At 41.7% G+C, this 12,308-nt stretch overlaps 1 protein-coding gene across 1 annotated transcript in view; it reads left to right on the plus strand.

The window, feature by feature from the left end:
- The window catches only part of rad50 (RAD50 homolog, double strand break repair protein), a 47,596-nt gene that overhangs the window by 26,841 nt on the left and 8,447 nt on the right, over nt 1–12,308 (plus strand). Inside the window, exons 20-24 of the mRNA XM_079508225.1 lie at nt 1,929–2,021; nt 3,055–3,168; nt 5,117–5,244; nt 6,287–6,388; nt 7,460–7,582. Of these exons, the coding sequence (XP_079364351.1) occupies nt 1,929–2,021; nt 3,055–3,168; nt 5,117–5,244; nt 6,287–6,388; nt 7,460–7,582 (560 nt within the window). The remainder of the gene's footprint in view (nt 1–1,928; nt 2,022–3,054; nt 3,169–5,116; nt 5,245–6,286; nt 6,389–7,459; nt 7,583–12,308) is intronic.

Genomic DNA, 12,308 nt, shown 5'->3' on the forward strand with positions numbered 1-12,308 from the left:
TTAGTTTAGACATACTATTGGTCCGACTGTCATTAGATCGACCCTGATCTAACCCTAACCGAAAGCATGGGAGCAGCACATGTTCAACCGCATGTCCGACCATTGTTTCCGCATGTTGGTCCGTCGGTGTGTCTAATCTGCGTCCACATTCGGCCACGGACCCCCATCAGAAAGTGTGTGTGTGTGTGTGTGTGTGTGTGTGTGTGTGTGTGTGTGTGTGTGTGTGTGTGTGTGTGTGTGTGTGTGTGTGTGTGTGTGTGTGTGTGTGTGTGTGTGTGTGTGTGTGTGTGTGTGTGTGTGTGTGTGTGTGTGTGTGTGTGTGTGTGTGTGTGTGTGTGTGTGTGTGTGTGTGTGTGTGTGTGTGTGGTGAATAGCAGCGCTGTCCGTGTGGTGTGGTGCTGCAGTGACTCCCGATGGATTGCGTTTTCAAACATTTAGAGAGACTACGTGCAGCAGGCAGCAGAGAAAAGTCAAGAATGAAAGAAAGGCTGATTTATATTATTTATATATTTGATTACATGCTTGTAGACATTGAATCTGACTGTGGTAAGTGGTGTTGTAGCCTTGTCATTAGAAAGAACAGCCTGTCCTGGCTGCATTTACATTACTGACAGTTTTACAGCCGCGGTGCCTCAGACACGTACTCAATCACATACTGAATTTGTGAATACAGACAAACAGGTTGTTTACTATGACACACATTCCTAAAGAAACTCCCTAAATTGCATGCCAACCTCTCCTCTACTCTGAGCCATGAGAGACTGGCATGCAAACTCTCTGTACTCTGCCTCACACCCACTGGACAGTGCAGTGCAAGCCTTGCAGCTTTATTCTGAGCTATTTGAAGCTTGGACAGATGTTTTTTGTCTGCACCCGACCAAATTGTAGAGCAATAATCAAGGTGAGATAGTACCAGTGCCTGTGTCACTAGCACTCTAGAGGCTGGGGTCAAAAACGAGGAACACCTTTTGATGCATGCTATTCCTCTGCCCATTTTCTTAACAATATTTTCAATACGTTTCTCCCATGTTAGCTGTCCATCGAGTGTGACACCCAGCAAGACAGCCTCTTGAACCTGTTAAATATTTGAGTCCTTACGTGATAGGCACAGCTGACTAACCTCCTTAGTAGCATTTCTAGCAGTGAACACTATACTTTTAGTTTTGGCTACATTCAGAACAAGTCTGTTCTCAGATATCCAGTCAAGTAATAGTTTCAGTTCTGATTGAAGTGCGTTTTTTATCTCAAGTAAACTGTTTGATGCATAATAAACAGTCGAATCATCTGCAAATAAAGTACAACGACTCTTATCTAAAACAAAAGGCATGTCATTTGTAAATATTGTGTAAAGTAGAGGGCCAAGGCAGCTCCCCTGGGGTACACCACACTGTAAACCTTTAGAAGAGGAAAAACTACCATTAAAAAAGACACACTGCATCCTATTGGATAAATAACTGTTCATCCAATTGATTGTTGTCGGACTAAACCCATATGCACATAATTTCCTTAACAATAACCCATGATCTACAACATCAAATGCTGTAGATCATGGGTTATTGTTAAGGAAATTATGTGCATATGCAGAGAGACCGTCGTGGAGAGAATGAGAGAGAATGAGATGTGTGACAACATGGATTTACTTTAGCCTATTGTGTGCACAACATAGTGTTTTTTATGAACAACTGAACATGTGAAGTTGCCATTTTGCCAACTATTATGTCAGTTCTCCCACGCTATAATTTGAGCCTGCTGGCTATTTCATTTATTTTATTTTTGTGACAAATTGGTCTACAAGTTGTGGACCTGTAGATTTTTAATGCCTATATTAACTAATTGGGTGATTGTCACCACCTAATATTAGTTGGTCACCACTACTTGCTGTTGCGATGCATTTTTTTAAGTCTGTATTCGTTCTGTGCACTGGACAGATCAACGCCATCAAAGACAAGCTGAAGACTATCACAGATTTGGAAAGAGACATTGCCAAGTACACTGAAGAAGGCAAGGAGCAGTATAAAGAGGTAAAATGCATGAGTTGGTTGAACCCCTCCAGTATGGATGTCAGCACGAACACGCACTCACACACTAGCACGGTCATCATCATTTGACATACAGTAGTGTTTCGATTGATTGAATACTTTTATTAACAGTTTGCAAAAAGCGGCACGGTGGCACAGATTTATACAAAATAATGCTAAAGGGATAACCCAGATAAGCCCTCGGGGCTTGTTTCCATTATGGTCCTGTGTATTCAATTCATAGAGACATTTAAAGACAAACAAAGGTTAAAGTCCGATTTGCCACTTACTGCTTGCTGTATGCAAGATTTGTTCTCCGCATTTGATCCATCTCTTGGAGCGGTGAGCTCCAGCTGTGCCGCGCTCGGGAATTGTTTGTAGTTGATCTAACACTTGATGCCGAGTGCCAAGCAGGGAGGCATTGGGTCTCATTTTTACATTGTCTTTGGTATGAACCGGCCGGGGATCGAACCCCAACCTCCCAGTTTCAGGCCGGACACTAACCACAAGGCCACTGAGCTGGTAATAATATACAATAGTATGCAAAAACATCATATATACTGTACAAGTAGTAATAAGAAAGAAAGATATGTACAGTAAAGGGGGTGGGGGTTCATTGTTGTTACAGGGGCGAGTTACAATTTGCAGCCACCTGTAGGTGCTCTTATAGTGCGGTTTTGAACTGAAGTAGGCAAAGAGTCACCCTTTTTTATGACTGTTCAGTTGGTAGGGCATTCCACATTGTAGCGATAGAACAAATCTGACCCCATTGACATCAATGGGGCTCCTTCTGCTGTTGTGCCTTTGTGTGTCTTTTATGCTATTGAATTAGTCCAACGGGTGCATGCCTGCATGGCTATGCTCTATTTCCTCACGTATCTTGAAGACCGGATACATCTACAGATAGGTCTTCGTTTGCATTCCGTTGTTGTCGGTGCTTAACTTGCTTACAATGACCGCTGTGCGTGTTGTGTTTTGAATGTATTTTTAAAACGATCAAACGTAAGTTCACGTCGCTGTGTGTTGCCCTCGACAGCGAAAGGACAGCGAGCTTCAGGAAACGAACACGCACCTCCACGAGGCCGACAAGCAGAGAGAACGGATCAACAAGGAGATGGGAAACCTGCGTCAGGACATTGACACTCAGAAGGTGCCTTTTTTCTTCTCCGCTCAACAACAATTTTGACTTTAGTACTTCCTTTTTCTATACTTATATACCAGTGGTTCCAAACTATCATTTAGCTGGGGACCCCCTGGAACTCCCTCAAGGACCGCTGGGGGTCCTCGGACCCCACTTTGAGAACCACTGCTTTATACATCTCAAAGGCAAATATTCAATTTAAAAAAAAAAAAAAAATTATCCACCACACGTATTTGACAGCTTTAGTTACTAGTCAATTTGCAGGTTTAGATGAAAACAGAACATGTGCATGAATCACTTAAGCCCTATTTTATTCTTTGGCTATTGGAAGATAGCTGATCTACAAGCTCATCTATGTGACATGGTTGCGATGCGTCGTCGGCTATTTTCGTAAAAGTTTGACAAATCTTTGACATTGGTACTGCAAGTATATTTTGATGCCAATACATTTGCACTTTTACTCGAGTAACATTTTGATTACAGCACTTTTTGGTTTTTGCCGCATTCCTGAGCCAATAACATTGATAGGAGACCAATCTTAACAAGAGCAATAAGACATTTAAAACCTTTTCTTTGAACCTGGATCATCAGGCCTCTCCGTGATGACACAGAGTTGTTTCTCATCTATATTATTCTTTTATAAAGTCCCCCAGCAGCGTCGTCAGCCTATATTGGATTATTGTCTCAATCGCCATGAATTCAAGGCTTCGTGGGGTGATTAATTGATATGAATATATGAATATGATAGAAAAGTGGTGAAGTATTCCTTTAAGATATCTGTGCGCTTTTTTCTGCCACTGCTTCAGGGTGACACGACTCAAGCCCTGAGATAATACTCTACTCCTCGGGTTAAAATTGTAGCCGTTACTGAATTTAGGTCAGCCTCAACTTTGAGACATTACATGTTCATATCCTCCCAGAATCCACTCTCCACATCTCCGTCGGGCAGAAACCTCTTATCTCCATCTTTTTTTCTTTTTAACTTTTTGTACTACATAACAGTGGGTGGGTTTCCATCAAAACATTTCGAAAATAGGAAGCGAATAAGACTCATTTGACGTTCTTTTAGGCTATTCAAGTTGGTCTGCATGAAGTCCGACTGTCCAGATGTGCCACTGGGACAGGCAGTCTTTCAAACAGGCTGTCTGTTAAATAAATAGGCGTGTGTTTTTGTCTAGACAGGGGCTGGTATAGTTTCGTTTTCAAAGTACAGGGACGATCGGGACCCCTGCCCTGCGACTTGACAGTACATTTCCATTTTGACTAGTCTCCTCTCGTCCATTTCGTTCCGAGCTGTTTAGGAGAAATATCACCGATCTAACTTCATGATCAACGGCGAACGCCCTCACCGGGGAGAGCAAAAGAGCCTCAGACAGAGGCTTCGAGACTCGAGTGTGTAAATTTAATAATTGATGTATCCGCATCCCACCCACCCTCCCGTTCGATCACTCCACAAGTCCACTATACTCACCATCACGTGTGTTTTTTTCTTTTCCAACTGTTAAAAGCGATATAATGCGAGTTCAATGCTTTCTAATTAGAAATATTTTCCGCAAGTGTTTCCATAACCCATTTGCGCATTTCACTTTTTCGATATAGCCCCAAAATCCGCCACCTTCTAGCGAAAAAGTGTTTTTGCGAAAAATGCAGACTTATGCGCATTTTGAGGTATTTCCATCAACGAGATTTTGCGAAAGAACCTTAATGCGCAAAAAAAAGGCTTTATGGAAACGCACCTACTGTCGCACAAAAGTATCCAAAAATAGCAGATCGATCTACAAGCTCAAGACAACATTTTGAGCTTGTACATTCTATGTGCATTGTGTAATGTACATTTCTATTGAATTAGGTTTTTTTTTGCTATTTCTTTACTTTGAATCCTGAGAAGTAAGCGTTTTGGGCCGGTTTCCACGGACTTCCACGTCTCCATGTCTCTGCGTGTGTTTGTGTTGGACAGGTCCAGGAGCGCTGGCTGCAGGACAACCTGACCCTGAGGAAACGCATGGAGGAGCTGCAGGAGGTGACGCTGAAACGCCAGGAGCTCATGAAGGCCATGGGCACCATGCAGGTCATGCTGCTCCAAAAGTAATTAGTTATTACATCACTAATCATTCTTTGATCGCAATTATTTGAGGTAATCGCAATTAGTTTGTCATAATAGTGTCCATGTTGTAACATTTTCATACATACAAAAAAAGAGCAGAAATGGCAGATGTACAAGCTTAGTACAGAGTACAGTGTGTGTGCCTGTTCGTGCATGTGCGCGTGTCCGTTTTATGCTTTTATTTTGGCCTATTCGCAGCTGCCTCCCCCGCCCCATGGGAGGTCAAGTCAACTATGTACAGTTAGTTCCTTTCCTCCATATTTCATTAATTCATCACAATTTTCAGTATACTATAGCGTGGGCTGCGTCGCTAAAAAGACTCGGACTTGTTTGTTGTGGTTTTTGTGGGCGTTCCCTTAACTAGCTGCATGCTTTCCCCCGCTGTGTGCCCGGCGGTTTGATTGACAGGATCCTACCTACACTAAAGTACACACGCATACACACGCACACACACACAGGCCCGCCCCCTGGCCCTGGTGACAGTTTCTGAAGCTGTTCTGTTCTCCTCACACACAGCACAGGCACACAGGAAAAGTAATGGTTGTCCTCTCGTGTCCCTCACAGATCGGGAAATCAAATTGGTCACCCTAGGTAGCGGAACGCCCTCTACAGGTACCGGAGCGCAATCAGCAGCTCCGGCATTAAGTCCTGCTTACAACATGTCACTTTGTGACGCTATCTTTTAAAGTACAACATTTATTTAAAAAAAAAAAAAAAGGTAATTTCTTGGTATGTTTCATTTATTTGGCATATCTGCCCTGTGTATTATTTTATTACAAAGTCTAAAAGGCAAACCAATGCCAAAAACACAATCGTCAATTAATTAATTAATTGTTAAATGTGTAATTATGTCAGCGCTAGTAAGAGTATCTGTTACTGTAGGTAACCATGGACCATGGTTACTCTTTTTCGTTTAGATTCTATTGATAAGTAGATAAAGCAAATGGGAGCAGCTTGTGGTGCTGCTACGCCGTCGCCATCTTGAACGTCGTGTGTTCCCCCGTTTTGTGTGTTTTTCTCCAGGGAGCGTCGCGACCTGGATCGCAAAATCGAAGACCTGAAGAGGAACCGCAGCATGGCCCTGGGTCGCCAGAACGGCTTTGAAGATGAGATTCTCCGCTACAGGTTAGATTCAGTGCTTCTCGACCTTTTCTGGATCAGAGCACACTTGAAAATCTCGAGAGGTCTTTGTTTGCTGGTCAGTAGGAGACTGTTAATGGGGTGTGTAATTGATAGAAAATAAGTAATCTTTTGGGTGAATTCCTCCTTAAAGTGCGTAGCTGTATTGAGAACATAACATATGTAGAATTAGGATTGGGCAGTTGTCCCTTGCGATCATCCAATGGGCTATAAGCTATATGCACAAAGTGTTACTGCTGATACTAATGAAGGCTCTGTTCCATTCTGGTCAAACAGGGGCAGCACACCTAAACCTAACCTTAACCCATGTCTAACCAATGACTAGTCTAAACGAAGTATGCACCCCCCTAAACCTAACCCGAACGGCCTAACCTCAGTAAAACGATGCCTTCCCGGGAGCCAATCAGACACATGGTGAGGCGGGTCTACCCTAGAACGTTGGTGGGATTCATAATCACGCGTCAGGGTGCTGCTATTGTGCGTGTTGGCTCACTGGAAACACTCTGCCAGTGGGTTCCAAATGGCCCTGTACGGGTGTGTAACTCGGAGTGTACAAATGGCCCTGTACGGGTGTGTAACTCGGAGTGTACAAATGGAACCAAATGAACCTGTAATTGGTTCCATTTGTACACTCTCAGAGTTATGGGGATCCTTGAAATTAAAACGTTTGAGAACCACTGCACACTAATTGGAAATCATTAGTATCATCAGAAACACCTGTGAAGGAAGTAGGGAGTTATTCTGTGTGCATAAAGCACATTGGCAATATCTGAGCTCGCCAATGCCCAATCACTCTGGCCAAAGGCCCACAGCTTGCCAGCTGGCACCAATCACAGACGACTGATCTTGCTCAAAAAGAGATTATTGACAGAGGCCAGATCCATCCTGTGAACACATTGTTTGCTACTTGTTGTTTTACACATCGCCATGCGATGTGTAAAACAATTTATTTAAAAAAAAGAAAAGAGGTGAATAATGGTCTTGACATAATGGCCCGACAGCGATAATATGAATGCTCAGCTGCAATATACTGTACAATATACCCGTTTTATGCAGGAAGGAGTTGCGAGACGAGCAATATGACAAAGCTGATAAACACTACAGAGAGAAGATGATCATCATGAGAACCACAGAGCTGGTCAACAATGACCTGCAACTCTATTACAACGCTCTGGACCAGTGAGTGCTCTGCACGCGTACACACACACACACACACACACACACACACACACACAAAGTCACACACACACAATCACACACACACACACGCTTGTATTACTATTCTTGTGAGGACATTAACATTTTAGGACGCATTGAAAATTGCTGCTGGAAAAAACTGCCAGAAAATGGCAAATCTACAAGCTCACAAAGTGTCACAGTCAGCGTGACATCACCGCACACCTGTGTATAAAATAAGGACAACTCTAACCCTGACCCCTAAACCCAATATTCTAATGTCACTATTTCATATTCTTATAGTATAAGATTTGTCGGATCAAAATTGGAATAGGTTAGGACATTTAATACTTTGATATCTGGTGAACCTCTCTGGTCACCAAGCAAGTTATTCTGAGATGCTGGCAGCCAGCAGTAATAATACTTGTTGATCTCATGTATACATTTATATTATTAGTTTAGCTACAGACAAGGGCTACAGCTCTGCATTATATAATTAGTGATAATTCTATTGAAAAAGTGATTATTATTGAAAAGGTTATCACATTTTCAAGTAATTCTGAAGCAGGTTTCTTTTTATAATTTGTATTTGTACCAGCTGCTGTGTAAGCACAGCTGGCTCTGCGGTGCTTTCACACCCACCTGCTGTAGTTGAGACCTATGTTTCTAGACGACCTCTCAGCCATGGGGCAGAAGCTGGTAATTAATTGATGTAATCAATTCTTGTTTATGTTTTATAATCAGTACTGTACTGTACTGTACTGTACTGTACTGTACTGTACTGTACTGTACTGTACTGTACTGTACTGTACTGTACTGTACTGTACTGTACTGTACTGTACTGTACTGTACTGTACTGTACTGTACTGTACTGTGTGTGCGTGTGTGTGTGTGTGTGTGCACGCGTGCAGAGCACTCACTGGTCCAGAGCTTTGTAATAGAGTTCCAGGTCCTCGTTGACCATATATACAGTTTGTGTGTGTGTGTGTGTGTGTGTGTGTGTGTGTGTGTGTGTGTGTGTGTGTGTGTGTGTGTGTGTGTGTGTGTGTGTGTGTGTGTGTGTGTGTGTGTGTGTGTGTGTGTGTGTGTGTGTGTGTGTGTGTGTGTGTGTGTGTGTGTGTGTGTGTGTGTGTGTGTGTGTGTGTGTATTAGGCTGCACAACAGTGACACTTCATTTCGTGCTCGGACACGGGGGGGGGGGGGGGGGGGCTGGCTATCGTTGCTTATCTGCAAATATCATCGTTTTCCCAGGCGATGGTGTGGGGAAATCCCACTTACAAATGAGTTAATGTATACACCAAATGACTCAAGGTGTTTACACCATCTGTCAATGTGTCTGTGAATATTTCACATGCTGGTAGATGCATCATTCATGCAGGTTGATGCTTTTATTCACAGTGAAAAATCTATCTTGTTTGTTTTTGGGGGGGTTTGTAAAAAAAGAAAAGAAAAGCAAAAAAAAAAAAAGCAAGAAAACACATTGAAATTATATATTTTCAGGTGAATTGATTGTGCGCACACACACACACACACACAATACTTTCTGGTGTGTTAGGGCTGTAGCACCTCATAATGTAAGAATGGCTCATAATGTAATAATTAAAATGTAATACAAACTTGTGATGTAATAATCAGCTCATGATTGTAATAAAAATGAGCGCATAACGTAATAATAGATTTTTCTATAATGTAATAATGTGTTACATTAAGAAGTAGAGAAAAAAAGAATCCTGCACACTGTCTTCACTTGAGTTAAATGTATTGAGCAATGTTTCGGTCGTCAGACCTTCATCAGCCATAAAGAAGAACTGACAAACATTTACAGTTACATTACATTAAAGGAGCATTCAGTGATTTGGGTGATTTGGAAAAGAACCCCGTCTGCCCCGGTAACATGATGTGCACATGCACACGCTCTACAGTGGGGGAAGTACAACAGACCAACAGCACATGCACCAAGGCCCGCCCCACTCGATCATGATTGGAGGAAGGCCCCTCTCATCCTGATTGGATGAAGGCTTTGCCGCCCAAACCGAAACTAGGGTTTTTTTGACCCCAGGGGCTCACTGGGGACAGGGAGGAACTCCTTATATGGTCAGCACACTTTATAGTAGGGAGGATTATCCAAAAAATAAGTGATATTTGAATTTAAGAACCACACATGTATAGTCACTCATAATGTAATTCAAGTTCATAATGTAAAAATGGCCCATATTGTGGAGAAAAGTCTTACATTGTCATATTTATTTGACACATTATTACATTATGAGTTGAGTTGCTACAAGGCCTTTGTTCTGGAGCTTTACACCACTGGACTTTAAAAGGTTCACATAATTTATAAGGTGAGGGAAAATACACAGCTGATAATGCTACAACGATCAGGGGGTGTCAAACTCAATTGAGAGATATATGTATGATGGTATTTGGCGATGGTATTTCAAGCTTGTAGATCGGCTATTTTCACTACTTCTTAATTAAAACACAGATGAAAAAAATTATAATAACAAAAAGATACATAAAAATAACCAAAACATAATACACTGACAACAACAACAGATCTTATCCTAACTGCTCATTTGTCATTGGAAAGAAAGAGAAAAATAACATATTCACTACACACATACACAGTTGTATCACACAGACAAGTGAAATCACTTGTCATGTATGTTTGGCCTACTTATTGCACCTTATCTCCATTTCCTGTTCAACTGATGACTGAAGGAATTAATGAGCTTTTGTCTGTGGACATGAAAAGCTGCAGTGCAGACAAGAGCAACTCAGACTTGGTGTGGGAAGCATCCAGTGACGTTCTCGTCTGACCTCTTAGTCACTGTAGTGACGTAGACCAGGGGTTCCCAGACTTTACAGGTCGAGAGAGACCCAAAAGAGAGGTTAGACCTAAACTAATGAAAATGGCAGATCTGCAAGCGCTTGTACTACTACTGAATTATTTTCATTTTTTTATTCATGATATTTCTTGACACAATCCGTGCTTTCCTCGAGATCTCTCGTGGAAAGGTATTAAGGTCACCTGGGCCATCTACGAGAAACGAGATTTGATTAAAAGAAATATTTAAAAATATGTATTTACCTTTTTTTTTAGACTCTGTTAGCATCCATAGGCCTGTTATTGTAGAAACAGAGTACATGATAATCCACAGTACACGTGCATGTGCTTATTAGTCTCAAGCTGCGCTGATCATCATCGCTTCTATGGGGATGATGGTCCGTCCGTTCCCTAGGCTTACCTTATCACTTCCGGCGCGGGCAGAATTGACCCGTTTTCTATGCTTTATTTGCAGATTTTTCTGGCACTGGTGCCACCCTCTGGCTTGAAGGGCTGGGCAGTATTGTGTGTATTTATTTGTTTGTTTTTAAAATAAATCCATTTTGTTTATTTTATTTATACAAAAAAAATATTTTGAATTCTTTTTTTAAATGTAGGAAAACAAAATGGGATTTTTACTTTACAAGTTGGTCCGTGACCCACCAATGGGTCCCGACCCACTGTTTGGGAAACGATGACGTAGAGGCTAGCGAAATCTTTCTGTTGCTCGGCTCTATTCGTTGCACTACTACTAGACTGTAGGGTGAGGATCACTAAGCTGCTCAGTGTGGTGGTGTCAGTCGGATACCATCTCTGTTTGTCTCTGAGTCAGAGAATCAATCATAATCAGAAAGACTTTCACAGGGACTTGCCAGTCAACCCCAGCAGCAAGTGCTCATCATCATTTTAGTTTTAGTTATTGTCAGTAGTAGTAAGAAGCTGTGGACTGTATTATCCTCATGAATAAAGGAGAGGATGTTAAACTATTCATTACATGTCTTAAATTCACTAAGGCTTAAAATAATAATTTTGTTAATTAAACATTTGACCTCTTATTTAAGTTATTTTATACCATTTTGGAACCGAAATAGGGAACCGCTAGGAACCGGAATCGGTACATGACTCATAATGATCCTAATGATACCCCTCCCCAGGTGTGAACGACTCAGATTTTGCGAGTTGGCATGCCATGGTTAAAGTTATTAGTTTACGTGTTGCTGAGAATCCTGACACTCAGCGAGAGACGACGGGCTGACTTTAATCCCGGGCCCTCTATTCTCAAACTTGCTCAGGCTGAAAAACCGGCATAATGCCGAGAACACAGCCACTTTCAGGATTTCTCATTCTGTGGTCACTTGAGCATACGGCACGCTCAAATCTCATGTTTTTTTTGTTCATCAATTTGAAACAAATTAAATTACTTTTAAAAATAATTTTCATAAATCAGGAAAAATAATGTTTAAGAAGTAGTGAAAATAGGCATAGCATAGCTGCTATTTTCACTAGTTTGTGTCCCGGGAGAGACATCACATTTCTATTTTGGGTCTCGAGCTAAAACCTTTTGGAACTAGAAAGATGCAATTATGGATTGCAAAGTGTGGTTGCTTCAATCGCTAATATAGACCCCTCAGCATTGTTTTACAATTTGACAGGCATTTAAACATTATGCAGTTGCCACTATTCACTTAAAATGATGTAACCGGATGGGGAGATTTGGTAGATGGCACAGCGACGACTCAAGTCCAGTTTACTAAGTCTAGGGTTTAAGTACTTAAAGGACCACTTCACCACTTTTCAACCTATCTTCATATAATAGGTCCTCACTAATAATCATGATAAAATGGCACAATTTATTTTCTACTCGGTCTGTGTCCTCATAGGAGGGCTGTGGGCACTTCAGAA

This window comes from Electrona antarctica (assembly GCF_951216825.1).
Source record: "Electrona antarctica genome assembly, chromosome: 8".
Lineage (NCBI taxonomy): Eukaryota > Metazoa > Chordata > Actinopteri > Myctophiformes > Myctophidae > Electrona > Electrona antarctica.